This window comes from Microdochium trichocladiopsis (genome assembly GCF_020744255.1).
Source record: "Microdochium trichocladiopsis strain MPI-CAGE-CH-0230 chromosome Unknown B0I36scaffold_11, whole genome shotgun sequence".
Taxonomy (NCBI): domain Eukaryota; kingdom Fungi; phylum Ascomycota; class Sordariomycetes; order Xylariales; family Microdochiaceae; genus Microdochium; species Microdochium trichocladiopsis.
The window spans coordinates 1,759,633-1,785,945 of NW_025763554.1; the positions used below are offsets into that span (position 1 = coordinate 1,759,633).

The following is a 26,313-nucleotide window of genomic DNA, read 5'->3' on the forward strand; positions in this document are numbered from 1 at the left end:
CCTGAGGACCAAAAAGGTCACCTCCGCCGTGGAGCTGGTGCAAAACTGGCGGGCTCGGACGGGCCCAAGCCAAGCTAAGGCGAGCTAGCTTGGCGCCGCAGAGATATCCGGTCCGAAACAAAACACGCAGCATCATAAACCCGCCCACGATTGGCCGTCCTCCAGCCTGCGAAACAGCATTGAGACGGCCGCGGCCCTTGCAGCGCAGCAACAGCACGGCCATGTTCTAAAAATTGACGGGTGGGCCTGATAGATCTGATTGAGTGAGAAAACCACAGTGTTGCGCGAGGTTGATGGGTCAGACACGGCTCATGCGCGGCTGGGTCTTGGCTGAGTCCTGGGAACAGTAAGGCAAGCCGCTCACTCGCCAGAGCCGCCGACATCACCAATTGACACAGAGAAAAGAAGGCCTTTGTGTCATTGTGGTTGATCAGAGGCGGCAGGGGCTTTTGGCCGGGCAGGGGTGCACCTGCGCGGGCTTGGCTCGCCCCGCCCTCGGGCGTGCTAAAAGTTGCAACGCATGCTGGGCGGGGACAGAAAAATAAAACCAACGACAGCTTCGATGCCAGCTGCACTTGTGCTGCGCTGCCTCTCACTCTTCCTCTTCTCGTCCCCGACTCAGGTTCGTCGACATTCTGCAGAAGGCCACGATCCAATTGACGAGTCCCTGCACAGAATATCATTTCGACATTCGTGGTGAGTAGCGTAAGAATGACAGCCCCCTCGCCCCCCCCCCCCCCAAGCATACCCTACCAGAAGCTCCTTCCCTCGTCCAACCCCACCACTTATCGCCCGCCAAAGGGCCCGATTCCCCAACCCACCCCGCCACGCCGTGCTCGCTGCCAACCCGGCAACGAGAGCTCGCCCTTTTTCTTGTCAGAGCACTGCGACGCGGGATAACCTTGACTCTTTGCCTACGCATCCATCTGTCCTTCTGCTGTGTCCTTTCATCTTCCTCAAGGCAGCACCTCTTTTCTCCAAACCTTGACATCGTCGGCCGTCCCATCCGTCGTCGTCGCTGCCGCCTGCCTCCAGCTAGCTGACCTGCCAACTCTACAAGACCTCATCTCAGCTGTAAAACCAGTCATCATGTCCCACAAGCGTACCCAGTCCACCACTGTCGTGGCGGCCAACGCTCTTGACCACCTCTCGTCGGGTGGCAAGATCGAGTGGCTCGCCTCGCTCGATACCGCCTTCTCCCCCGTCCGCAACTACCGCCGGTCGTCCATCATTTGCACCATTGGCCCCAAGACCAACTCTGTCGAGGCTATCAACAAGCTCCGCAAGGCCGGCCTCAACGTTGTTCGCATGAACTTCTCCCACGGCTCGTACGAGTACCACCAGTCGGTCATCGACAATGCCCGTGAGGCCGAGAGAGTCCAGCCTGGTCGTCAGATCGCCATTGCTCTTGACACCAAGGGCCCCGAGATCCGTACCGGTAACACCAAGGGCGACGAGGATCTCCCTCTCGCTGCCGGCACCATCCTCAACATCACCACCGATGACCAATACGCCACCGCTTGCGACACTCAGAACATGTGCGTATTTCCGTGCTTGCACCCTTGATTGGACATCCCGACTGACAATTCCCACAGGTACGTCGACTACAAGAACATCACCAAGGTCATTGAGGTCGGCCGCATCATCTACGTCGATGACGGTATCCTTGCCTTCGAGGTCCTTGAGATTGTCAACGAGAAGACTCTCAAGGTCAAGGCTCTCAACAACGGCTTCATCAGCTCCAAGAAGGGTGTCAACTTGCCCAACACCGATGTTGATCTTCCCGCTCTTTCCGAGAAGGATAAGTCCGATCTCAGGTTTGGTGTCAAGAACAATGTCGACATGGTGTTTGCCTCGTTCATCCGCCGCGGCCAGGACATCAAGGACATCCGCACCGTCCTTGGCGAGGAGGGCAAGCACATCCAGATCATCGCCAAGATTGAGAACAGACAAGGTCTCAACAACTTCCGCGAGATTCTCGAGGAGACCGACGGTGTCATGGTTGCCCGTGGTGATCTTGGTATCGAGATCCCCGCCGCCGAGGTGTTTGCTGCCCAGAAGAAGCTCATTGCCATGTGCAACATCGCCGGCAAGCCCGTCATCTGCGCTACCCAGATGCTCGAGTCCATGATCAAGAACCCCCGCCCCACCCGTGCCGAGATCTCCGATGTTGGCAACGCCATCACTGACGGCGCTGACTGTGTCATGTTGTCCGGTGAGACCGCCAAGGGCTCCTACCCCAACGAGGCTGTCCACGAGATGCACGAGGCCTGCCTCAAGGCCGAGAACACCATCCCCTACATCAGCCACTTCGAGGAGATGTGCTCGCTTTCGCGGCGGCCCGTGTCTATTGTCGAGTCCTGCGCCATGGCTGCCGTCCGCGCCTCTCTCGACCTTAACGCCGGTGGTATCCTCGTCCTGTCGACCTCCGGTGACTCTGCCAGACTTCTCAGCAAGTACCGCCCTGTCTGCCCCATCTTCTGCGTTACCCGCAACGCTTCCACCAGCAGGTACGGTCACTTGTACCGTGGTGTCTACCCCTTCATGTTCCCCGAGGCCAAGCCCGACTTTGCTCAGGTCAACTGGCAGGAGGATGTCGACCGCCGCATCAAGTGGGGTGTCTCGAACGCCATCAGCCTCGGCGTCTTGGCTCCTGGCGACACTGTCGTCGTTGTCCAGGGCTGGAAGGGCGGTATGGGCAACACCAACACCCTGCGCATCGTCAAGGCCGACACCGAGTCGCTCGGCATTGGCCAGCTCGAGTAAGAGCTATGCACTGGGCTGATTGGGAAATGAAGATGGGAAGGGAGATAATTCGGCGCACAAAGGAAATGGCGCAGCTCAAAAAGCGATATACACAGGCTGCAAGCACGCACGTGCGCGTTGACGCGATGACAACGAGAACTGTTGAGCATTGTTAATACCTTGATTTCAAACATGCGGTTATGATAGAATGGGCATCAATATGATTAAGTCTGCATATCATGCTGTGAGAGCTGTGGAAATATTTGCTCAATTGTTGTGCTGCTCGTGTTTGAGACCCTGCTTTCTCGTCGAGCCAGTCTGGTATTCAAGAAGCAACTACCACCCGATGCCGCCGAACTTGCTTGTCCTAAACGGACACGTGCAATCGACAAAACCACTGCTTGCATATTTAGTGTGAAATTGCAGGAGACCGATCTGTCGTTTGATATCCGACGAATCCGCTGTCTAAGCCGACACTGAGCCGGCAGTCAGTTAACTCGGATGAAAAATCCAGCGCGGGGTTGGTCAAAAGGGGCCCCGTACCACTCCAAGCTAAAAGGCTGATCAGTTAGGCGACAGGTTGGCAGTATCAGGGTGTTTTGAGGCTTGCAGGTTCACAGGCATAGAGATTTAGAGAGACAGGTGCTCAGAGGAATCGATGCATTGAAATGTCATAGTTTTCAGAGTTGCGCGAACTCCGAGGGTGACGGGTAGTGAAGGCAAGGCTGACTAGATTGTGCTGCAAATTACAACTACCACTCTTCCACGAGGATCAGAACACCTGTTGCGTTATCGTTCTTTTCCACGGCTGCTTCTGCTGCCCCTTGTGAAGTCTGGGTGCTGGTCTCCCGCCGGATTTGGCGTGGCTTGTTCTTTCCCTTTCCCCTTGCCTTCGCCTTCGCGTTCCCCTTCACCTTTGGCTCGTGTGAAGGCAGACTGCTGTCCTTTATGGGTGACGATGAACTCGCCTCCTGCTGGAGGTCCTTGTCCGCCTTTGGCTGCGTCTGTTCGCGGGACGCCTTTCTCAGCAAAGCGACCAATTCAAACAGCTTCTGCTTGCGCGCACACTGGAATGCTGTCTTGCCCTTGTTGTCTTTGAGTGTCAGGTCAGCACCACCGTTGCGCACCAACACCTCCGCAACTTGCCTCCGCGACTCGATCTGTGTGTGGTTGGAACACAGGATGTGAAGTGCTGTTTGACCACTCGCATTTTGGTAGTTGACACTAGCACCATGCTCTAGAAGCAGCTCCACCGCGACCGGGTTGCAAGGGAGAAAACAGCAGAACGCCAACAGAAGATTCTCTGGTAGTGGCAGTAGATCGTCTTTGTGATGCCTCAAGAACAGTCTGAGTAGGTCGAGATGATGGTGAGGGTTGAGCCGGGCAATCAGGTGCATAAAATCGCCTGCTGGGACTCTCGAGCCGACGTGTTCAAGCAGTATGTGAATCAGTCCAAGCACGTGGTTGTGGATGATTGAGCGCTGATTTGCCTCCTCTGCTTTGGAGGCAAGCGTGCGGGCAAAACCAAACTGAGGCGCCCAGTCTTTCAGGTTAAGCAGTGTTGCTTGCAGGAGGGTTTCGCAAGGTAACTGGCACGTCTGGGCAGCTTTGATCAGGCGACCGATCAGCAGCCTCTTGTCATGGAGGACACGAGCCAGGGACATGTTGTACTCATCCGCCAAACTCTGGGAAGGCCAGTCCCTGACATCAATACGTTCCAATTGCAGGCTGACTGCTTCCATAAGTGCTCGCCAGGTGGGAGCAGCACGTGCCTCGAGAAGCTCCCGTGCTATCAAGTGGTCTGCGTTCTTGATCGCAATCTCCAGAGGGGTCAGGCTTTCTGAGGAGTCACCCCAGATTTGTCGTAGGCGAGTATAGTGGTTCGTCTTGAATGGCGCGTTGATTAATATGGCTGTTGAGGGCTCATGGTGTCGCAACACGCGGCGTAGCAAGGCGAGGTCTCCCCTCACACAGGCATGCCAGAGCGCGTGCTTGTCGTCTAACCGGGCATCGTGGTCGAAGAGTTCACCATTGAAGATTTCTCGAAGACGTTTGCAGACTCGAGCGAGGCGAGCGCGATCACACTGATCGTCGAGCAGGGCCGATATCTGCAGCAGAAGCTCGTCGGGGATTGTAGTGAGGGAGGCCATGACTGCGAGCGACAGTCGAGAGTAGGGTGAAGCTTGTTGCCATGTATCGATTCTGTGATTCGATGCCTGACCGATACCGGGCGGTGCTGGGAGGTTGGTCTGCGAGTGGTGCCGAGACGTGTGAGGTCACGGCTGCTTCAGGCAGTGCTCACGAGATGGGGACGACAAGTGTGCGTGCGAGGCTGTACTTTCCCCAGGTGGACCTTGCTGTTTTGTCAGAATTCTTGCTCCTTCCCCCGGCCTTCCGCCATGTGCAGGCTTCTGTCGGTCCAGCTCCTCTATTTGGTCGTTGCAGACGGGCAGCCGCGGGTGAACTCTTGCAAGGTAGTTGCGTCTTGTAATTCTAAACAACTGGACCTTCCCCAGTGTTGTCATCATTATGGGGATGCCTGGCGCGCCGAGTGCTCAACATGGAATTAATGATCCCTGGTCCCCGGCAATTTCTTGGTCAATGTCATGGGATGCAACCCTCTAACGGGCAGGCAGCGACCTTGTCATCATTGCGCCAGATTACTGCAGCAGAACCATCCACCCTTGCTAGAGCCCTGACTTCCCCCTATCGCAGAGACTGCAACCCATCCATGATCCGTGATCCCCTTCAACCGGTTGTCCTCTGGTACCAGACCAGGGGCTTGTCCTCACCCTCAAGCCGCAAATCGATTCCGAGCTGTGCCACCTCCCCATCCGATCCGATATGGAACTCGGCGCGCACGCAGGTCAGCGGGTTCTGCGGATCCTGCCACTCGCCATACCGCAGCCAGCCAAGCCAGTACTCTCCAGACTGGTGCTCCAGGTCCACCAGAACGTGGGGATACGCGTCGTCTCGGCGGCTCAGGAGTAACTTGCAAGTACTCTTGTGTTCATCCGTCGTGGATGATGATGGTGACGAGAATCGTGAGTGCCATAGCGCCGAAGCGGCGTCTTCGCAGTCGAGTGTAAGTTTGACCTGCCCATATCCTGGATTCTCGTAGGTTCCATCATAGCTTGAGAATGGTAGAGCTGGGGGAAGAGCAGTCTTCGGGAGGGAAGAATAGGCTCGTTTCGGACAAGATCTGACGACCTCTTTCTTTGCCTTTTTGTTCTCCTTCATTCTGAATATCGATAATGCAGTCAGTATTTCCGTTTGCGGGTGAACGGAGTATGAAGGCAATCGCCAAACTTACTTCGTGTCAAAATCAACCCGCTCCTCCCGGGGAACATCAAACAGTTCATAGAGTGCGCGGTAGGCAACAGCCTCAAATGCGGGTTCGCCCTGGTTGACCAACACCACAACGCTAATCTGCCTCGCCGGAACCATGATCATGATTGACAAGAAATCCGATGTCTGACCAGTGTGCCACCATACCTGCTCACCACGGAAGAAGCTGGCGAACCAGCCTAGGCTGTAAAACACCGGCCCCGTGAACGGCGGCTGCGCAAGTTTGGCCAAGATCCTGGGCTGCTTGATCTCGTGATGCCCAGACGCCGAAATGGGCCCGCCCTCGGCGATCATGGTCTGCAGATAGGTCGTGTAGTCGAGCACATTCGACACGACGTCCCCCGCCGCCGCGTCAGCCGGGTCGAGCTCGTACGGCACTTTCACGTGCCGGCCCAAGGTCTCTGACCAGTGGTAGCACTTGGCCAGGGGCACTCCGCTTGCGAGGGCGTCCGGGTATCCAAAGAATGTCTCGTGCATGCCCATGGGCTGCCAGAGGTACTTGTGAAACACCTCTCCGACCTTGAGTTCCGTCAACTTGGCAATTAGATAGCCCAGGACACCGTACATCTTGTTGCTATACTGAAATACGGTCCGGGGTTCCGCGGAGAACGGCAGGTAGCGCAAGCCGCGGACCAGGTCACGTGTCGTCCGCACCCAGGCCATGTCATGGCTTGGCAGGCCAGTGCGGTGAGTCAGGGCGTCCTCGACGGTGATGTGCCGTGTGGCCCAGTCGTCGCTGAGGATAAAGTCTTCCGGCAGGAGGGACGAGATTGGCGTCGTCCATGTGATGCCGCTGTAGTCTGTCGAGTTGTCCACGAGAAGTGACAATGCGGCTGCTGTGAAGGACTTTGTAGTGCTCCCAGTGAACGTCATGGTATGTGGTGTCATGGGTTCCATGGTATCGCGGTCGGCGAAGCCAAAGCCCTGTAAATTTCGTGTTAGTGGCTGACATTCCCTACGTTTCCAGGAGAGAAGTAGTAGAGATCTTTGTGCAATGCAACAGGTTGGCGCGACAAACGAGTGAACTTACCTCAGCCCAGCTCTCATTCCTTTGACCGTCCTTGATGGCAATCGACAAGCCAGTAATGTGCCATTCCTCCATGAAGGACGTGATGTAGCCTGCCAAGTCGGACCACTCATGCCTGCTGGTGGTGGTGCTCGAGCTTGTCTCTGTTGAGCCTGCCAATTGCGACGATTGGGTTGGAGCTGCATGACCGAGAACTGCCTGGCCAGCTCCTTGGCCGTTCGGCAGGAGAGCTGCTTCACACGCCACAGCACCGAGAACGCTCGCGATGAGCCCGAGTCGTACAGTGGCCACCATGTCGTCGTATGGGCACTGTCTCTGTGCCCTCAGTATTTCCAAGCACAACGAACAGCTCAGCCACAGACTCAAGTAGAGTTTTTTTGAATTTTGAAGTTGCAGAAGACAAAAATGATGCATATGCATGTGCAACTGCGACAATTCTATATTGCTGACTTGCGACCAGGGGTCGTCGGCTTCGGAGTGCCAGGCACCAGGCGAATCACCAGCCACCTACCCCGTTCGGCTTGGATTCCTGATTGGGCAGGTCGAGCTCCGAAGCCGACCCTTGCTCATTCAGTCCTCGCACACTCGCTCACGACGTCTTCTGACCCAGTGGCCAGTGGTTTCGGCAGAGACCAAACATTGTCGGAAAGAAGAAACCCAACGATAGGAAGAGATTCAGAATTTGGGCATTGTCTCACAATTTGTGGGTTGTGTCTTTCACCGTGATCAGGTTAACAGGGTCACTCTTTCCCAGCGACATGACCTGCAAAGTGGAACCCTCGTGGATCAACTGTGTCTGTTCGGACTAGTGCCAACGGAACATCCTCGAATCGCCAGTCAGGAATGTGCACCTCATGTTGGCTGCGGCATGATCGATCAAGAACAGAGGGCGAGAAGGAGAAAAAAAAGTGAAGCACCTCCACAAACCCCAGGCAGAGCTCCTCTTGCGGGGGACCAGGTTCCCCGCACGAGAGCGCAAACCTCCCAAGGAGGACCAGACTTGGCTCGTGGCTACGAGTGCCGGCAAGGATATGCGAGAGTGTCCAGGGGTCTCTACTGCATAACGTCACTGGCAATCTCGGGACATGCTTCCGAGTGGTGCGGCAGAGGACTTCTCGGTGGGGTTTCGGCTAGCGATATTTCTCAAAAGCACAGCAGCGACTGGCGGTCGGAAGGCTAAGGGCGGGTAAATTGATCTGCCCACATCAGATCCTGGTGATGGTCGCATTGGGGACCAGTAGCGAGTGAGAAAAATAAATAACCTCGCCAGTAGATATGCCGTGCAACTTTTCCAGAGCAGTGGTGTTTAAAGAAATGGTGCGCCATGATGAACGCACCTTGGTCCGTTCCGAGGAACTTCATGACTGTCACGAACCTCGTCTGAACCGCATTCGCGCGACTGGTTGAAAGAAATCATGGTTGCCTTTGCGAAGTGGCTGGCTCTGTTGGGCCTCGCCGCATCGGCTGCGGCTCAAGACGATCCGTCCATCGACTGGCCTGTCCATGACAACAATATCACGGAATTGGTGCAATGGTGAGATGGGTGCATTGTCCAGGCATGACTGAGCAATGTTAAAATGAGTATTTAGGGACCACCACAGCTTCTTCGTCAACGGGCAGCGATTGTTTGTTTTCTCGGGAGAGGTAGGTCGATTGGGAGCAGATTGAGCCAGCGCGAGAAGACTAACCACATACTTTGCAGTTTCATTATTTTCGCATTCCCGTGTGAGTGAAGAGCTTGGAGCACATCACACAGCATCAAAACTAACGAACGTCAGTCCTGAGCTATGGAGAGACCTTCTCGAAAAGGTCAAAGCCGCTGGGTGAGCATTTCGCCGAACGCGCGCGAAAACTTCCTCCTTGCCACGAATTGCACCAGCTAACTCCCAATCAGCTTCAATGCCTTCTCCATCTACAACTCCTGGGGCTATCACAACCCCGTCGAGGGCGTGCTCGACTTCGAAAACGGCGCCCACAACTTCACCTCGATCATGGAGCTCGCGAAGGAACTCGGAATGTACATGATCATCCGCCCGGGCCCTTACATCAACGCGGAAGCCAACGGCGGCGGGTTCCCCCTGTGGGTCACAACCGGCGAGTACGGCGCGCTGCGCAACGACGACCCGCGGTACACGGAGGCGTGGAAGCCGTACATGACGGCAATCTCCAAGGTCATTCGCCCGCACCTGATCACCAATGGCGGGAACGTCATCTTGTATCAGATCGAGAATGAGCTGAACGGGCAGTGGAAGGACATTGAGAAGAGGGTCGACAACCCGCCGATCCAGAATTACATGCAGAGTCTGTATGATAACGCGCGGGAGAACGGGATTGACGTGCCGCTGACGCACAATGCCCCAAATATGGTAAGCTCGGTGGGAAGAAAGGACGAGAGGCATAGACCATAGTCTGTTAGGCTCTCGGGGTCTTTTGACGGATATCCATTGTGTTGCTAACGAGGGTGTAATACAGTTCGGTTATTCATGGTCGCGAGACTTCTCGTCTGCAAAGGGGAACATGGATGTCGTCGGTCTGGACAGTTATCCTTCGTGCTGGAGTTGCAATCTGGACGAATGCACCGGCACCAACGGCGAATATGTGGCATATGTAAGTGGCCTGGGAAGTGTTCCTTGGGTGTTGTGGCTTTGGTCATTTTCTCCGTTTAGTTCTTCTGACATTCAGGGTTATCACAGCAAGTACAAAACTACTATGAGTATGTCTTGATACTTCTGAATCCTTCATGGGTTTTCTTCAGCTAGCAATGAAATAGCTACTTTGTGAAGCAGTCGCCGTAAGTCACACCTCTACCAGCACTGAACCGCCAATAAAGTGCCACATTGGGAAGTGAAAACAATACTTATTATGCCGCAGAACCCAGCCAAACTTTATGCCAGAACTCCAAGGTGGAAGCTACAACCCGTGGGGGGGCCCAGAAGGTCCGTCTGCGCTTTTACTCGTCCAGCCGGTGCGCAAATAACTTGAACTGACCCAAAAGAATTTAGGTGGCTGCCCTGGAGATATCGGTACCGACTTTGCCAACATGTTCTACCGCAACCTCATATACCAGCGTATCACGGCTGTGAGCCTGTACATGCTCTACGGAGGGACAAACTGGGGCAACCATGGGGCGCCAATCGTGGGTAAGTCGAGACCGGAATGCTGCCGTGGAGAGGCAAGCACTTAGGACCACGGCTGACACCTGCATCGTCCAGCAACGAGCTACGATTACTCTGCCCCAATCTCCGAGAACAGAATCCTTTGGGACAAGTACTACGAGACGAAGCTCTTGACGCAATTTACAAGGAGTAAGATCACTACTAGCTTACGGTTGGAAGACATTCTGCTCACAAGTTGGTCGCATAGTCGCGCACGACTTGCCATACACCAACCGGCTGGGCAATGTACGTACTGATTTCCTCAGATCGGACTACAGGCCGAAGGACTGACACGATCTCCACATTTAGAGCACTCGATACTCAACAAACCCTGCCATCGCTGCCTCGGAGCTTAGGAACCCAGACACAGGGGCGGCGTTCTATGTTGTTATGCACGCGTACTCCCCATCGGCAACGCTCGAGAAGTTCCAGCTCAAGGTCAACACTTCTGCTGGCGAGTGTGAGTTAAGATTCCCCTTTGGCCTTGAAATGGAAGCTGATTGACTTTCGCCATAGTGACGATCCCCCAGCACGGCAGCCAGATCGCAGTCAACGGCCACCAAGCCAAGATCTTGGTCACGGACTTTCGCTTCGGCAACAAAACTCTGCTCTACTCGACGGCAGAAGTGCTCACCTATGCAGTCCTCGATGGCAAGGAAATCCTGGCACTATGGGTGCCGACTGGCGAGAGCGGCGAGTTTGTTGTCAAGGGCGCCGCCTATGCTAATGTGCTCTCCTGTCGGGGCTGCTCGAATGTGCAAATCTATCCAACCGGAGACAGCGTTGCTGTGGCATTCACGCAGAATACCGGGATGAGTCTCATCGGGCTCCCTGATGGCTCAAAGATTGTGTTACTGGACCGGTCTCATGCTTACCGGTTCTGGTCGCCAGCCCTGAATAATGACCCGCAGTCTCTGCCAGATACAAATGGTACGATCATCTATCCCGGCGCAACATTTGCCTCATGTGAAAGTTGCAGCTGACCCTGATGTGCACAGTCCTCGTTCAAGGTCCCTACCTCGTCCGGTCTGCAAGACTCACCGAAAATGGAGAATGTCTCGCGCTCAAGGGCGATCTCGCCAACGCCACATCCGTCAGCGTCTTTGCTTCGGAAGCTATCAAGACCTTGACATGGAACGACAAGCAAGTCGTCATCAAGTCTCGCGAGAATGGAATCATCGTCGGCGAGCTCGCTGGTGCCCCTTCGACGTTTAAGCTGCCTGCTTTGACGGGGTGGAAGGTCGCTGACGGTCTTCCGGAGATTGGGAAGGACTACGATGCTTCCGGCCGCGCCTGGATTAGTGAGTATCATGACTTGAAACTCCAGCTTGCCGCAATCAACCATCTCCCCGCCAAAGCTGACTCTTTGCCTTTGCAGTTGCCAACAAGACCGAAACTGCCAACCCGACTAAGCCAGCACCGAACAACCCGGTCCTCTACGCGGACGACTACGGCGTCCATGCGGGCACCCAGCTCTTCCGCGCGACCTTCCCGACGACCTCGACACCACCGACGGCCGTCTTCCTCTCCCTCTCGGGCGGCACGGCGTTTGGCTACTCGGCCTGGCTCAACGGTGCGTACATTGGATCGTGGCACGGCTCGGCCTCGACCGCGACGCAGAACGTGACCTTGTCGTTTGCCAACGCGACGCTCGCCAGCACCACCACCACCACCACCACTACTACTACAGCCGCCACGAGCGATACTGCCAGCACGCAGGACGAGAACATCCTCTTCATCGTGATGGACAACATGGGCCACGACCAGCGCTCCGAGGCCCTGAACCCGCGCGGCATCCTCAACGCCACTCTTCTGCTGCCCCTCCCCACACCGTCCTCTTCATCCAATGGGGCCGGCTCGGAGAACGAGCAGCAGCAGCAACAGCACGGGTTCACGTCCTGGAAGATCGCCGGCACCGCGGGAAGCGACACCCGGTCCGTGCTGGACCCGGTCCGGGGCTTCCTCGCCGAGGGCGGGCTCTACGGCGAGCGCGTGGGGGCGCACCTCCCCGGGTTCCCAGACTCGGAGTGGGAGTCTGTCGTTGCTGCTGTCGCCAGCACCGCCGCCACCACCAAGACGACGCTCGGGGTTCCGGGCGCCGGGATGCGCATCTTCCGCACCACGCTGCCCGGCCTGGCCGTGCCGCGGGGCCTAGACGTGTCCGTGTCGTTCAGGCTCACGGCCCCGCGGCCGGGGCGGGACCGGCTGCGCGCGCTGCTGTTTGTCAACGGGTACCAGTATGGTCGGTTCGTGCCGCACGTGGGGAACCAGGTTGTGTTTCCTGTGCCGCCGGGGGTGCTTGACTATTCTGGTGGTGGTGGTGATGCTGCTGGTGCTGCTGCTGGCAGTCAGAGTAACAAGGCGACGACGGGCAACACGATTGTCGTCATGGTGTGGAGCCAGGACGCTGCCGGGGCCGAGGTGGATGTCGAGTGGGGGGTCGACTTTGTGCACGAGACGTCGTTTGACATGGCGTTTGATGCGGGCGGGCTGAGGCCCGGGTGGGATGAGTCGCGGATGGCGTATGTTTGAGCTGGGGGAGATGCGCGAGGGCCTATGCAAAGAGGGTGTGTACGTGTGTGTGTGTGTGTGTGGCGTTGCCATGTGCCTTAAGTCTAGGTGTTGTGAGGGCCGAATCGTGCCTGGCATATGCTTTGTCAAACTCATTCGCAACACCTCACTCTCTGCATCGCATAGCCAGCGTCGCACAGTTGCCATGCTCAAGGTATTTATAGGACCAACGAGATCCCATGTACACGCGTACAAGCACGTGGCCGCCGCAGCCTGCAGCCATAGGTCCGGCACTCTGTAGAGCCCTCATGTAGTACGTGTATCGTGTATGCTCATTACAACATGGGGCTTCGTGCAGCAGAGCTCGAAATGGACCATCTGACTTGTCCCCACTTGCTTTTGCAGTCTCTCAACGGACGGTCGACGAGCGTCCTAAGGCCATTGTCCCCGATCCCTGACGTCGTGGTGGCAGTCATGCCCTAATTACCCTGATTCATCGAAAGCAAGAGTGGTTCCACAGTCGACCCATGATCGTCGCTGGCGAGGTATACGGTTTCCTTGTTACTTTGGCGCGAGTGTTTCATATGCCCCGTCTCTGAATTGCTGCAACAGTGATTCGAGACAAGAAACGGATCGACAGGTACGGTGCCATAAAGGGACCGGATGCGCACAGTCTCGGTGTCTTTCTCACCAGAGGCATATGTCGCTGCCGGCCGTGGGAGGGACTGATTACCATGTGATGAGGGCATTGGACACCCACCAGTCTCACATACATGGTTCAGGAATGGTTGATCAGCATTGATACGTAGTAGCGTGGGAATCAAGCTTGAAAGCTTGAAAGGAGGGCACCAGTCCTGAAGAGAGGGATGGGTTACATAATCCCCCCCAGGCTGTCTCTTCGGTCCCGGGCACGGAGCTTGGTAGTGGGCGCGAGGCCTGCAAACAGGCGTGTCGCGCTTAGGGTCGGGGTCTGTGAGCTCCGATGCGCCGATGCCTAGCTGCTTTGGGGGATGAGATGTAGTGGTAGTCATCAAGTGCGAGACTAGTGAGTCATGGTCTTGTCCAGCGCTCGCCAGCGAGCACTGCGGATTGGCTCCAAGGCTGGCAGCTGAATAACTAAGGGACAGAGCAGGTCGGGGCAGCAACCAGCCAAGCACCGACTAGGAGCGAGGCCATGTGGTGCGGAGATAAGGCGAGCCCCAAGCGGCAACTGGGCACCCCGTTGGGGCCCTGTCCCTGCACCCTCGGGCCCTATGCAAGTCCCTCCAGGCTTGGGCCTCGCTCCATGGCGGGTGTTGCTAACCTCCGGGGCCACTGGATGCGCAAAGACTGCCGTCTCGAGGTGCGTCTCGATTTGTCACGGGCTTGCAGCGTGGCCGAGTATAACATCCTTCGTGGCTGCCTGCCGTCCGTCCATTGTCTAGATAGTCCCAATGGCCATTCCTCAGTCAACCAACTTACACCACAGGCAAATGCCGTCTTGACTTCATCTCGGCACCACCACCCATCCACTTACACGTCTACACAACCAACAACATACAGATACACACACCACCCGACAGTGCACCGTGACAACCAACGACGACAAAAAGACACCTTGGGCCTCCCTCTGTCACACGTCATCTCACATCTGCACAGATCTCGGCACAGGCAACTGCTCAACCTTCTGCACAGCTCGGCCGCGGAAGCTGCAAGCCACTGCACCAGACACGCACGCCGCCCGCTCTCCATCTCGCGGCCACAAAGCTTAGCAAAGCCACCCACATCACACAATCTTAAACCCACCACTCTTGCCGCTCTAGTTGTGGCAGAAACTTCAAGAATAACACCAACAACAACCAAGAACAACAACGACAATAGCGACAACCAAAGCAAATTATCCTCAACGCAAAGACACAAACCTCACCAGCCATGGCCGACTCGCAAGCAGCGGCCCCCGTCGAGGGTCCTCCATATCCCGTCCCCATCGCAGTTCTCGGCGGCGTGCCCGTCCCTTCGGTCGACGACCCCATCTCGGCCGTCTTCCTCGCCCTCTTCCTCTGCCTCGCCGCCGTCCACATGACCATCTACCAGCTCAACCGCAGAAAGTCACACTTGTTCGTCTTCTCGGGCCTCCTCTTTGCCCTCTCCATGGCCCGCTCGTCCGCCATGGTCATGCGTATCGTCTGGGCCGCGAACCCAACCAACGTCCGCATCGCCCTCGCCGCAAACATCCTCTCCCAGGCCGGCGTTGTCATTCTCTTCATTGCCAACCTCTTCTTCGCCCAGCGCATGGTCCGCGCCTACCTCCCCCCCGTCGGCTGGCACGCCGCCACCCGCTGGACCCTGCGCGGCCTCGTCAGTTCCGTCATTGCCTGCCTCGTCATGGTCATCGTCACCGTCATCCACTCCTCTTACACCACCGACCGCGACGGCCTGGACAAGGACCGCAAGGTCCAGCTGGTCGCAGGGACCTTCTTCGTCGTGCTCGCCTTTTTGCCCATCCCTGTCGTGCTCGGTGCGCTCCTCATCTCCCGCCATCAGCGCAGTAGTAGCAGCAGCAAGAAGAACACCAGCACCACCGCCATTAGCGGGGACGAGTCGTCGCTTTCCAGCCCCATCGACGAGCAAAAGAAGACCACCACCAGCACCGTCGGCCGCCCGGAAAAGTTCGGCACTGGCCGCCTCCGCACCAAGGTCCGCCTGCTCCTCTTCACCTCCTTCCTACTCACCCTCGGCGCGGCCTTCCGCGTCGCCACCATGTACGCCGCCCGGCCGGCCAACAACCCGGCCTGGTACCACTCGCGTGCGTGCTACTACTGTTTCAATTTTGTCATCGAGGTCATCGTGTCCGGCCTGTACGCGGCCGTCCGGTTCGATCGCCGGTTCCATGTGCCAAACGGCTCAAAGGGCCCCGGGGACTACAGTCGCAAGGCAGGTGACGCTACGGCCACGGGGTCCGGGGATATCGAAGCGGGCAGTGCGGCGGCACCCGCGCCAGTGGACGCAGGGGAGGAGAGCGAGGGGGTGCACGGTGTCGGGCCGAGGTTTTCCAGACACGTGAACACCGAGGAGGAGGTGTTTGGTGCTGGCTCGGAGGGGGATGAGGCTTCCGATGAGGCGCAGAAGGACAAGCAGGAGAAGGAGGAGGTCTAAATAGCTCCATGGACAGCAGACAATCTGTGATCTGAAACCAGGGGAGCCAGCAGCGATGGAGCGGAATTTGTATTATTTTAATTGATACCATCACGAGAAAGTGGGCGAGCATAAGCGAGACGCTGTTCTTTCTTCTTTGCATAGAACTCAGACATAGATACCAGAAGCAAACCGTCTTTTTGGTTGTACTAACGAACGTAATGATATTATTCGAGTTCTCACAAGCCGCCCGCCCATTAGTCGTGGTGAATTGTCGAGCGTGGTCATTATTCTTGTCGACAATGATTCTGCCAGGAATAGATGTTGTGTGTCTGTGGCCGCACGTCACCTGAGAGCCTGGAAGAGCGATGACAAACTTCGGAATTTCTAACCAGGATCGACGCCATTCTGTGCATATTTACTATCCGCGGGAAGACTGTTGCAATGGTTATGCTGGGCAGCAAAAGGTTTGACGAGAAAGACTTACTTACAACCCGCCTCTTGTATCATGGACTTCACGTGCCCCAGGCGGTTGTGGCAGCACAGATACTAGTATCTTGTAAAACGCCCATTCTCTCTCTCTCTCCCTCTCCACCAGTTTGTCGATCTACAAGCCGAAAAGGGACATAAGACAAGCCCTGAAGAACAGAATGCAGACAAGACGAGTAGCCTTGGAGCGGGCACGGTAGCGCACCTTTTGGATAGTCACGTCTTGTGTTCTAGGGGGGGGGGGGGGGGGAATAAGGACCAAGTACACCGTCGAGCTCGGGTCGCTACGTCTCAGGAAAATCACGGCTCAGTACGCGTACTGTTGTATTGTTCTAGGTCGAGGGTACTGGGCACCCGTCTCTTTGGATGCCTGTCTCCAGATGGGTACTACGGTATGGTGCAGTAGACAACTGTGCACAGCCGTTACAACACGGTTGCGCCGGTTGTTGTCTACTTATCTTAGATTAGCTAGTTGCCTGTCTCGTCCTTCTCGGAAAGCCGCTGCTGCGGCGCGGTACTCGTGACTCCATGCACGACCCTCTTCTCCGCCGCCTCATCAACATCTAGCGGCGCGGTCTCGTTCCCCGGCATCACAGCACCATCCCGATCCCGCCGGCCAACCTCAACCTCGACCGCACCATTATCACCGCCACCGCCACCGCTCTCCCCCAACTCCCACGAGTCGCCCGACACGCCGTTCTTCTCGTGCTTCCTCAGCGTGTGCCCGTCCAGCCAGCTCACCACCCACACCAGCACGAGCATCACCACGACCACGACCACCATGGCGATCCCCCCCTTGCGCCAGTACGGCGCGTCCGAGGCCGGGTACAGCGCGATGCCCCAGAACGTGTACAGGCAGGTGCTCGCGGCGTTCATCGCGTACAGGATGACCGCGCGGGCCGCGTCGTCGCCGCCGCGCTGGCAGATGATGCTCGCCCAGCCGTACAGGACCGGGTTGACAATGTACGACGTGCCGGAAAGGTAGAAGGCGACAAAGGCGCCCGCGAACGTGAGCTTCTCTGGCGGGACGAGCAGCATGGCCGCGCAGACGAGCTGGAGCAGCGCGGCGAGCACGCCCATCGGCACGCGCCGGCCCGTGGCGTCGATGTGCACCGCCGCGAGGAAGTTGGAGACGATGCCCACGGCCTGGATGCCCAGCGGGTACGTGTTGATCTGGGCCTGGGTGAAGAAGGCGTCGTGGTGCTTCAGGTACAGCAGGAAGATGCCCTGCACGCAGTACGCCTCGAGGGCGCCCGTGACCACGGCGAACAGGCACAGCACGTACAGCGCCGGGGTCGCGAAGACGCGCCGCGCCAGCGACCAGGGCTCGATGTTGTGCCCGTCCGGGTTCTTGGGCGGCAGCCGGCCGAGGGCGAGCTCCCGCTCTTGCTTGCTGAGCCAGCGCGCCGACGTGATCTCGGGCACGTCGGGGAAGTAGAAGAAGCCCATGAGCGCGATCGGGCAGGTGATGATGCCGTTGATGATGAAGACCCACTGCCACCCCGCGAGGCCCGCGTAGTTGTTCATCCCCTGGTGGATGGCGGTCATCATGATGCCCGCAAACATGGTGCCTGCTTGGCCCGAGGCAGTGAAGATGGCGGTGCGTTTGGCAATCTCGCGGGGTCGGTACCACGAGCCGATCACGTAGATTGTGCTGGTCAGAGGCCTGTTGTCAACAACATCCGCTGAGCACAAGAGGCGGGAATAGTAACGACAACTTACCCGCAGTACGTGCTGGCCTCGGCGAGGCCCTGAAGAAAGCGCACCGCACAGAGCTGTGCATATGTCGTGCAGCCAGCACATGCCATAGTCAGTGCCGCCCAGACGAGCACCATGGAGGGCAGCCATATCCGCGGTGCAATCTTCTGGATGATAATGCCGTGTGGGATCTGCCCAACGACAGACCCGGCCGTGAACATGGCGAGGATGACATTGTACTGGTCGCCGACCAGCCCGAGGTCCTCCCTCAGTCCTGCGACATAGGCGTTGGCGAACGCGGACCTGTCGAGGTAGTTGAAGAAGGAGCTCAAGCAGCAGTAAGTCAGGATGAAGAAATCTGTTTGATAATGTGTAAGTCGTCATGTGTGTGACTCCCAGCGCTTTTTGAGTGGTGGGATGCCAACCTAGCTTTTGCACGAGCCGTCGCTCATCTCTGCTCTTTGGCTCGTCGCCCAGAAAGACATTTCTTGCTTGTTGCAGCAGTGACGGTTTCGCTTTGCCAGCTTCCATTATGAACTGTTTCAGGCCGTTTGGCACACAGTAGAGTAACAGCGTCAGCGCCACAAAGGGAAGTGGCCAATCCTGAAACATTCACTTGAGAGCTAAACAAGCTGTACCACAGCTAGTGCATGGTAAATTGTGGAAAGAGGGGACTCGAGAAACCTCTGCTATTACCACATAATTCCAGCCAGGCTGAAGGCAGCTGCCCCTCCCTGTGGCCTGTCCATCAAGGTTCTTGGCCAGACATCTTACAAAGAGATGAAAGCCAAGACTTGAAAAAGTCAGTCTGGGTTATCAGGAAGGGACAATCGCTCCGCCTGGACACTTGGTTTATTCGCGATTCTCGTTAATTCATCGATTCTGATAGGCCAGGAGGAGCTCGCCGGCTTATCGATTCAGGGTCCTTTGCAGCAGGCCAAGCATTGGCGGGCGAGGGCGGCGGCTCTGGGACGGCGTTGTGGACCCCTGGGAATCGGATGACAGGCCGGCACAGTTTGAGGGACAGGCAAGCTTCTTGCACGGCAGAGGCCGAGAATCTGGGGATTTTAGTACCACTTCGGAATGATAATCGGAGGCAGACGCAAGAGGCTTTCGGAGGTAAGCGCAGCCTCGGGGCTCGTGGGCCAGGGACGACGGGGTACTTCCGAGGAGCTCGGAGAGGCGTTCGCTTAGAATGACCCGAAAGTCTAATTTATTGCCGGCCGGCTTGAGCGATTGGCCTGCTCGCTGCTGCACGTTGCGGAGCTTCCCTTTAGGTCTGGGGTTCAAATGTTGCCGTGGTTGTCGCCAAATAATCCCTCCAGCGGCAGCTAGGGGTAGTCTCGCGATGTTCTCCTTCATTCATTTGTAGCTGGACCCCCGAGTCACAATTGAGGTTGGCCTCCATGATGGCAACATGAGCTAAATGTCCCCTGTCTGAAAAAATGCTCTTCATGCGCTGTCCCTTGGAACATGTCAACAAAGTTGTCGATTGGCTTCTTGTCCTGCAGGACCCCGTCGTCTCTTTGGGAATTTAGGATGCTTACCAAATTGAGACCTCATTCTGCCACGAGAAGCAATCTCAAGTAGAGAGGTGTTGCACCGCGGAGATCTTGGTTGCGGTGAATCGAAGACCCAGCCACTAAGCGAGGATTTTCTAAAGCCGGAGGGGCCCGCCCGGGAATAACTGGAAATTCGCTGGAGACCCCCGGCATGGGGTGCAGGGCCGCTGCGGGTGCGGGAGACTGCAGTCCGGCTTCGCCAATGCCACTGATTTGGATGGGCCTGCTCTTTTGTTATTTCCTGTCGTATGCCCGGACAATGCTTTGTTCGTACCTCTTCACTCGTTAACACCCACAGAATCTCGGCCCCAGCTGCTTCATCATGATATGACAATCCGCGTCAGCCGGTTCGACTGTTGCTTCGCTGATCTGTCCAGGGGGTCCCTGGCGCCGTGGGCTGCCTGGTACCAACTCGCACGGTGCTGATCCGAACCGACTTGATCAGCTCTTGGATGTCTCGCTGAACAGGTTTTGAAAATTGTTGCCTTCTGGTATTTCCACTGGAACTCTTTGTCCCCGACTTGGAGCTCAAGGACTTTTCGTCATGGAGTCATACGATATTGGCGCAGAGACTGTGCCGAGTCACGGACTGGACGACACTTTGTCTCAGACAGCATCGACGAAAGAAGAGACCAATGCAGCCCGGCCAGCAGCCGAGCCAGTCATCGATGTCAACTCCATCACCGAGGAACGCCATGAAGGAAAGGGCCATTTCTGCAACAGGAGGGAGTCGGATGGGTCTGTCCTCAACTCCGAGACGCCGATCACTCATCACTACCTGACATTCCTTACGCCTCTCCCCAAGCTCAACCAGGCTCGGACGCTGCCGCCTGGTCCATCTACCAACGACCAGCCTGGGCGTCTAGAATATCCAGACTTGTCGAAATTCAGTAATCCATTGTTTTGGCCCGGCAGTCGCAAAACCGTCATGGTTGCCATTTCATGCGTTGCAACAATGGTCACGGCTTACACGGCTGGCGCATATGCTCCCATGGCAGACCTTTTGGCTGCCGACTACGGTGTCTCCAGGGTTGCTGCATTGACGGGGATCACCACGTTCTGCATGGGCTTTGCCTTGGCTCCCATGATCCTCGCGCCATATTCCGAAGTCGCTGGCCGATATCCCGTGTTCGTCGTGGCGGGGGTCTTCTTTATCGTCTTCCAGGCCGTTTGCGGTCTCGCGCCAAACTTGGCCGCCCAGCTGATCGCACAGTTCCTCAAAGGCTCTGGCGCAAGCGTCTTTAGCACAATGGTTGGCGGCGTCATTGCGGATCTATACGAGAAGGAGCAGCGCAATACTCCCATGGCTTTCTTCAGCGGCTCGGTGCTGATTGGCACTGGTCTAGGTCCGCTCGTTGCATCTCTCATGGTCCAGTACCTCGGCTCGAACTGGAAGTGGGTGGTCTGGCACCAAGTCATCCTCGACTTTGTCGTTATAGTTACCGTCGTGACATTTTTTCGCGAGAGCCGAGGCTCGGTCCTGCTATCAAAGAAAGCCAGGGCGCTCAACAAGTTCTACGACGAGCTCGAGGGAAAGGGCCACTTTGGCGTCTGGGTCGGGTCGCAAGACGACAATACTGACACCCGGACTGACCGACCGGACGCTGGAGCCAACGATCACGACCTGACCGACGTCGAGAAGGGCAGCGGTAATGTCGAAAACACCAACCCGGCAAAGCTCCAGCGTATTCGGTGGCTCGTCAAGGAGGACGAGCAACGCGCGTCCATTGTACAGATGATGAAGACATCCCTGACCCGGCCCTTCCATTTTCTGTTCACTGAGCCCATTGTGTTCTTCTTCTCCCTATGGGTCTCCTTCGCGTGGGCGGTATTGTACCTGACGTTTGCGTCCATCCCGCTCGTGTACCGCCGCGTGTACAACTTTAGCATCGCACAGGCCGGTCTCGTCTTCTTCGCAATGATAATCGGAGGCATCGTGGCCACCTGTGGCGGGCTGTACTCAGAACAGCTACTCAAGCATCCTTCATGGCAGACCAAGGGCTCTGGCGAGGGCGGCAGCGCTTTCTGGGCCTTCATGCGTCGCAAGTTCCCCGTGGAGTCGCCGGAATCGCGGCTGTACTTTACCTGCTTGACGTCCATCTTCTTGCCGATCGGACTGTTCATGTTTGGATTCTGCGCGCGGCCGGACATCCACTGGATCGTCCCGGCCATTGCCATCGTCTTTGCAAGCATGGGCATCTACTTTGTGTACCTGGCGACCTTTAACTACCTGGCCGACACGTACCAGACGTACGCCTCGTCATCGCTGGCAGCTCAGTCGTTCTGCCGAAACGTACTTGGCGGTGTTTTCCCCTTGGTCACTGGCGCTCTGTTCACGAACCTTGGCGAAGGTGCCGCTGGGGGCATCTTGGGCGGTGTCGCGACGGTTCTGACCGTCGTGCCGTGGGTTCTCGTCTTCTTTGGCGAGCCCATCCGGCAACGAAGCAAGTTCGCGGTGGTAAGTGATTTTCTTTTCCCATGTTCGACTATTTATCTGTCTCGAGAGAGCCTGTGCTGACCGTGATGTAGGCTCTGGGGCGGAAATAATGGCGGTGCGACGCGGCTACAAATGCAATGTACTAGACATTAATAGAAAATAGAACCGGCATTGTCTACCAACTCATTTGATGATGAAAAAGGCATGATTGTGGCATGGTGTTTTGTGAGATGCAGCAACGGTTGTTCTGCGTTTGGTGTAAATTGCCCTGCCAGCCATTCAAGTTGAGGCTGAGACTTAATGGATGCACTGTGTTGGGCTTCATTATGCAAGCTTGCCGTGGTCAGTTGTGCAAGCCCGAGCATGCACAAAACTCTGCGCCGCGGCCCCTCCATGACGCAGCGGCTGCAGGGTGCTGCGAGCTGCAACTTTTGGCGGGGTTTCGATAGCTTTTTTGGTTTCGCGATTCGAAGATTGTCCATACCATACTCCCAACGACACACTACGCTGCAACGACTCTCAGCACGCGACTTCGTACAGGGAGGGACTAATATCGGTATCAAAAGCAGACCCGGCATACCACACGCAAAGGACACTGCAAACATGGATGAGCTAGGTCAACTCTCCGGCCCCATCCCGGCCAACTTTGACGCCGAGAATGCGCCAAACAACGAAGACGTGAGCAGAACAGTTCCGGGTTGATTGTTATGTTTTTGGGGGCTCGCAGCCAGCTGACTCGATACCATGCAACCAGATTGAGAAGCAGTTCTCGGTGAAGGGTTAGTCGAACCGGCGTCTCCGCCATCCCCCACCCCCAGGACGACGACGACAAAAACACTAACCTCCCCATGCGCCGCGCCGCGCACACACAGCTGTTCAACACCTAGAGACATACTGGGCCATTCTCGAGAAGGTGCCCGGCTCGAAGCTGCGCCTGACCAAGATCGACGACGAGATCATGGAGCACCTCAAGAGGGACTTCCCCGAGTTCGACCCGGCCGAGACGATCAACGAGGACGAGCTCAAGAGCAAGGCCGGCAAGGAGAGGTGGCGCAAGTTCATGATGGCCTACGAGAAGCGCGTGGACGACTACAACTTTGGCACGATTGTGCGGACGTCGCCCAAGGTCGAGTACGAGGAGCACACAACCATCTTCGGTATGTACTCCTTCTTTTTCAGTACCGCCAGCCACTTTTTGGATGGGTGGTCCTTTTCCCCGTGAATGTGTGTGACGGGGATGCTGACACTTCAGGGTATAGTTCCGAGGATGCAGTTCTACGCCATCGAGATTGCGCGGAACAGGGCTGGCCTGAACGACTGGATCCACGAGAAGGCATCGGGAGCTAAGAAGTAAAATCTAGAGCAGTTCGCCCGGGCGGGCGAGGCAAGAATTTGAGAAAGCCGGATATGCCGGCTCCTCTGGTTTGACCTTCACAAAGAGAATGAAGAAAATAATCATTGACATTGGGAGACGTTATGCCCATTCGTAAATGGTGATGCTGACAACCACGTGGATTCGCGTTCAGGACGTTGAACGCTCTCTTCAGTGAACTTCACTGTGGCCAATATCATTCTGAGAATTTCCTACCCTCTAGGCCTGTGATGATTGCCACGTCCGGACCAATCGCGGAGCATCTGCCATTCTCACCACGATCTCGGCTGGCCACTTGCCAGTATGGCCAAGCAACACGCCCGCTCAACAGATGAACCCGTTCCACGAATACGCCCAGTGCTTCAGCGTCTCGTGTCAGTATATGGCTCACAAGCCATCCAGACGGCTCAGCCTTGCGTGACTACAATACTCTGTCATAATTTCCTTCCCATGTGATCATAACCTCGGGAAAATGAAAGAACTGGGAAGATTCTCCTTTGACGTCATTCCCAATTCCCAGCCGCGTGCCGGGTTCTGTCTGTCGTTACTCATAACCTCACAACAACGTCAACATGACTCGAAACCTTCTGAAAGTGCCTTGCACAAATCAACGCCGCGCTGATGACACCCACTTCCTCCAAGCCCACCAACCCACCCCGCCGACAGCCGCGGTCCTGTACACCAGGAACACGGCAATGGACACGCTGATGCGCTCATAGTACCCCGTCAGCAGGCGGTACTGCATCGAGTCTTTGCTCCCCCGCGCCGCGGCGCCGGCGGCGGAGGGGGGGCTGACGCCGATGCCCAGGCCTGAGACGCCGACGTCGTTCTTGCGGCACCGCTTGGGCTTCTTCTTTCCCTGCTTGTCTGAGGCGTCGTTGTGGCTCGTCGTGGCGGCTGGTGAGTTGGGCTCGTTAGCAGCAGCAAGGACGTTGTCCTCCTTGCTCGCGGGAGCAGCAGCCTCGGCAGATACAACCGCAGCTGCTGGCACAGCAACAACGGTATCGTCAACGGCCGTGGGATTGCCTTGACCACTCCCAACCCCAACCCCGTCCCCAGCAGCATTCGAACCTGCCGCCGTCGGCGTTGGGGGGTTAGGCTGCAGCTCCCTCGCCCAAGTACCCGCGCTCAAGTCGCCCGCATTCCCTTTCCTCAGGCTCCTCGTCAGCACCCACACGATGAACCGCAGATCCGGCACCGTGAAGGTAGGGTAAAGCCACAGCTTGACGGCATTATAGGGCGGCAACATGTCCAAGAAGTCCGCCATGACGCCCAGCGTCAGGCCCCAGAGCAGCAAGGGCGCCTGGTACGCCAGCCCGGCCTTCTTTGAAGGTGGCACGACCCCGAACGCACCCTCGAGGAAGCTCTGCACCGCAGTCTCGGCCTCGGTCTGTGGCGGCAGGAACCCGGGGATCTCCGAGGCGTGCACGCTCTCCGAGGGCGCCAGGCGGATCGCGCTGAAGCACATCTGCCCGATGCTCAGCCGGAGCAAGGACCGGGCGAGCCAGCCGTACCGTCCCGCCATCCGGCCCGAGGTGTCGACGTACTCGCGCGTGCGCAGGGCCGGGGAGAGCAGCGCGCGCAGGGGCACCCAGTGCGCCGAGGCGACCTCTGTCGGCTGGGGGCGGACGCGGGGCACGTCCGGTGAGGTGAGCAGGAAGATGTACGGGCAGAGCACCATCAGCGGGCTGGAGCCCCATGTCTGCGCGACTACGCGCTCCGGGAGCGAGCCCGCGAGGAGGCAGGTCCCCGCTGTTGTCGTGGTGGTGTCGGCGCCGCTGCTCCCGTCAGCCTGAGCAGAAGAAGAGGGAGAGGATGAGGATATCGGGGTGATGTCGAGGCCGACTTCCTCCCTGGCCTCGCGGATCGCGGCCGCCAGGTCGCTCTCGTCTTCCGGGTCGCGCTTCCCGCCGGGCAGTGCGACGTGGCCGGACCAGCGGTCGCCGACGTGCGAGGCGCGCTTGATGAAGAGGACTTCTGGGTCCCCCGCGTGGACCCATTCCTGGGCGAAGAAGTCGGCGAGGGTGGTGGGTTGTGCCAGTTGTTGCTGTTGTGATTGTGCATCTCCTCCCTGTTGAGGTGGAGAGTCATGTAGTAGAGTGGCATCTGACGATGGCGTTGCGGTGCCCGAGGCATCCTGGCCGTCGCCGTCCGAGAGCGGTGGTGGTGGCGATGATGAGGATGAGGATGACGCCTGAGAAGAAGAAGTAGCGGGATCCGGGACTGGAGAGAATGCTGGGCGAATCCGGATGACGATGGCGACGCTGGCTCGCTTCTTGCAGCCTTCGGGCGACGGGACGTGTGGTGCTGGATTTGATACCAGGAAGTCCAGGGCGCGGTGAAGGGCCCGGATGATCTGCCCCGACTCATTGGCGACCATGACTGACTGCTGGCGGTGAGCAGGGCTGAGGGAGACTGGACACGCAGAAAATGGACTGTATGACCTGATGATGAATCAGAAAAGATGTGCGCGCTGGTCAAGAAGCAAATCGTGAAAGTGTACACCAAAAAATGCCGGATCGTTCGCTCAATTTACGACTTGGGTGTAAGTTGCAGCATATAAGTCGAGAGCCGACGTTGGGAATCCACCAACTTTGGGCTGGCGGAGTGCGAATCCGAGCGCGGCTACATGTCCCGGCCGAGGCTCAACAACAAGGGCTGCTCTAGGCTACCCGGCAGGGTCCTGCGCCCGTGCCTGTGCCTTGCAGGTCATCCTCACCAACGTGTAAGCCACCTCGATTAGGAGATCCATGGGTTTACAACCGGGATGGTGTTATGACAATCTGGTTCCTCGCAATTAGCATATTCGCAGCGCCCTCAGAAGATAGATCTGGGGTCAGCAACCTGAAGCATGG

General features: G+C 57.2%; 9 protein-coding genes across 9 annotated transcripts; 5 read left to right on the plus strand and 4 right to left on the minus strand.

The window, feature by feature from the left end:
• The first annotated feature begins 818 nt into the window (after positions 1–818).
• B0I36DRAFT_425452 (pyruvate kinase) lies at positions 819–2,984 on the plus strand. Its single transcript, XM_046162326.1, has 2 exons — positions 819–1,538; positions 1,596–2,984. The coding sequence occupies exons 1-2, from the start codon at positions 1,090–1,092 to the stop codon at positions 2,764–2,766; spliced, it is 1,620 nt and encodes a 539-aa protein (XP_046006798.1). The 5' UTR covers positions 819–1,089; the 3' UTR covers positions 2,767–2,984.
• A 513-nt stretch (positions 2,985–3,497) lies between these two features.
• On the minus strand, positions 3,498–4,895 carry B0I36DRAFT_354799 (ankyrin repeat-containing domain protein; the record flags this gene model as incomplete). The annotated part of the gene is made up of 1 exon (XM_046157347.1): positions 3,498–4,895. The coding sequence occupies one exon, from the start codon at positions 4,893–4,895 to the stop codon at positions 3,498–3,500; it is 1,398 nt and encodes a 465-aa protein (XP_046006799.1).
• Positions 4,896–5,493: 598 nt separating this feature from the next.
• B0I36DRAFT_368548 (beta-lactamase/transpeptidase-like protein) lies at positions 5,494–7,414 on the minus strand (the record flags this gene model as incomplete). The annotated part of the gene is made up of 3 exons (XM_046159635.1): positions 5,494–5,986; positions 6,059–7,017; positions 7,124–7,414. The coding sequence occupies 3 exons, from the start codon at positions 7,412–7,414 to the stop codon at positions 5,494–5,496; spliced, it is 1,743 nt and encodes a 580-aa protein (XP_046006800.1).
• Positions 7,415–8,535: 1,121 nt separating this feature from the next.
• B0I36DRAFT_377693 (family 35 glycosyl hydrolase) lies at positions 8,536–12,807 on the plus strand (the record flags this gene model as incomplete). The annotated part of the gene is made up of 15 exons (XM_046160584.1): positions 8,536–8,654; positions 8,710–8,764; positions 8,823–8,845; positions 8,899–8,943; positions 9,015–9,486; positions 9,593–9,727; positions 9,907–9,911; positions 9,992–10,056; positions 10,123–10,260; positions 10,333–10,425; positions 10,484–10,521; positions 10,585–10,735; positions 10,792–11,205; positions 11,274–11,576; positions 11,654–12,807. The coding sequence occupies 15 exons, from the start codon at positions 8,536–8,538 to the stop codon at positions 12,805–12,807; spliced, it is 3,210 nt and encodes a 1,069-aa protein (XP_046006801.1).
• Positions 12,808–14,697: 1,890 nt separating this feature from the next.
• On the plus strand, positions 14,698–15,921 carry B0I36DRAFT_253050 (uncharacterized protein; the record flags this gene model as incomplete). Its single annotated transcript, XM_046150729.1, has 3 exons — positions 14,698–15,276; positions 15,400–15,722; positions 15,822–15,921. 3 exons carry the CDS (start codon positions 14,698–14,700, stop codon positions 15,919–15,921), a joined length of 1,002 nt encoding a protein of 333 aa, XP_046006802.1.
• A 936-nt stretch (positions 15,922–16,857) lies between these two features.
• On the minus strand, positions 16,858–18,618 carry B0I36DRAFT_368551 (major facilitator superfamily domain-containing protein; the record flags this gene model as incomplete). The annotated part of the gene is made up of 3 exons (XM_046159636.1): positions 16,858–18,043; positions 18,112–18,445; positions 18,513–18,618. The coding sequence occupies 3 exons, from the start codon at positions 18,616–18,618 to the stop codon at positions 16,858–16,860; spliced, it is 1,626 nt and encodes a 541-aa protein (XP_046006803.1).
• Positions 18,619–19,885: 1,267 nt separating this feature from the next.
• On the plus strand, positions 19,886–22,268 carry B0I36DRAFT_336174 (major facilitator superfamily domain-containing protein). The gene is made up of 2 exons (XM_046155576.1): positions 19,886–22,107; positions 22,179–22,268. Exons 1-2 carry the CDS (start codon positions 20,194–20,196, stop codon positions 22,194–22,196), a joined length of 1,932 nt encoding a protein of 643 aa, XP_046006804.1. The 5' UTR covers positions 19,886–20,193; the 3' UTR covers positions 22,197–22,268.
• A 242-nt stretch (positions 22,269–22,510) lies between these two features.
• B0I36DRAFT_298200 (DUF757 domain-containing protein) lies at positions 22,511–23,564 on the plus strand. The gene is made up of 4 exons (XM_046151943.1): positions 22,511–22,764; positions 22,841–22,865; positions 22,959–23,243; positions 23,346–23,564. The coding sequence occupies exons 1-4, from the start codon at positions 22,690–22,692 to the stop codon at positions 23,438–23,440; spliced, it is 480 nt and encodes a 159-aa protein (XP_046006805.1). The 5' UTR covers positions 22,511–22,689; the 3' UTR covers positions 23,441–23,564.
• Positions 23,565–24,065: 501 nt separating this feature from the next.
• B0I36DRAFT_253158 (uncharacterized protein) lies at positions 24,066–25,838 on the minus strand (the record flags this gene model as incomplete). Its single annotated transcript, XM_046150736.1, has 3 exons — positions 24,066–24,299; positions 24,435–25,529; positions 25,683–25,838. The coding sequence occupies 3 exons, from the start codon at positions 25,836–25,838 to the stop codon at positions 24,066–24,068; spliced, it is 1,485 nt and encodes a 494-aa protein (XP_046006806.1).
• Positions 25,839–26,313: the final 475 nt, after the last annotated feature.

Excerpts from the sequence above, each read along its gene's own strand:
- B0I36DRAFT_298200 (XM_046151943.1), top strand. The coding sequence starts at position 22,690 with ATGGATGAGCTAGGTCAACTCTCCGGCCCCATCCCGGCCAACTTTGAC. Across the intron at positions 22,765-22,840 it reads ATGCGCCAAACAACGAAGAC|ATTGAGAAGCAGTTCTCGGT; the intron begins GTGAGCAGAACA and ends CCATGCAACCAG. Across the intron at positions 23,244-23,345 it reads GGAGCACACAACCATCTTCG|TTCCGAGGATGCAGTTCTAC; the intron begins GTATGTACTCCT and ends TTCAGGGTATAG.
- B0I36DRAFT_336174 (XM_046155576.1), top strand. The coding sequence starts at position 20,194 with ATGGAGTCATACGATATTGGCGCAGAGACTGTGCCGAGTCACGGACTG.
- B0I36DRAFT_425452 (XM_046162326.1), top strand. The coding sequence starts at position 1,090 with ATGTCCCACAAGCGTACCCAGTCCACCACTGTCGTGGCGGCCAACGCT. Across the intron at positions 1,539-1,595 it reads GCTTGCGACACTCAGAACAT|GTACGTCGACTACAAGAACA; the intron begins GTGCGTATTTCC and ends CAATTCCCACAG.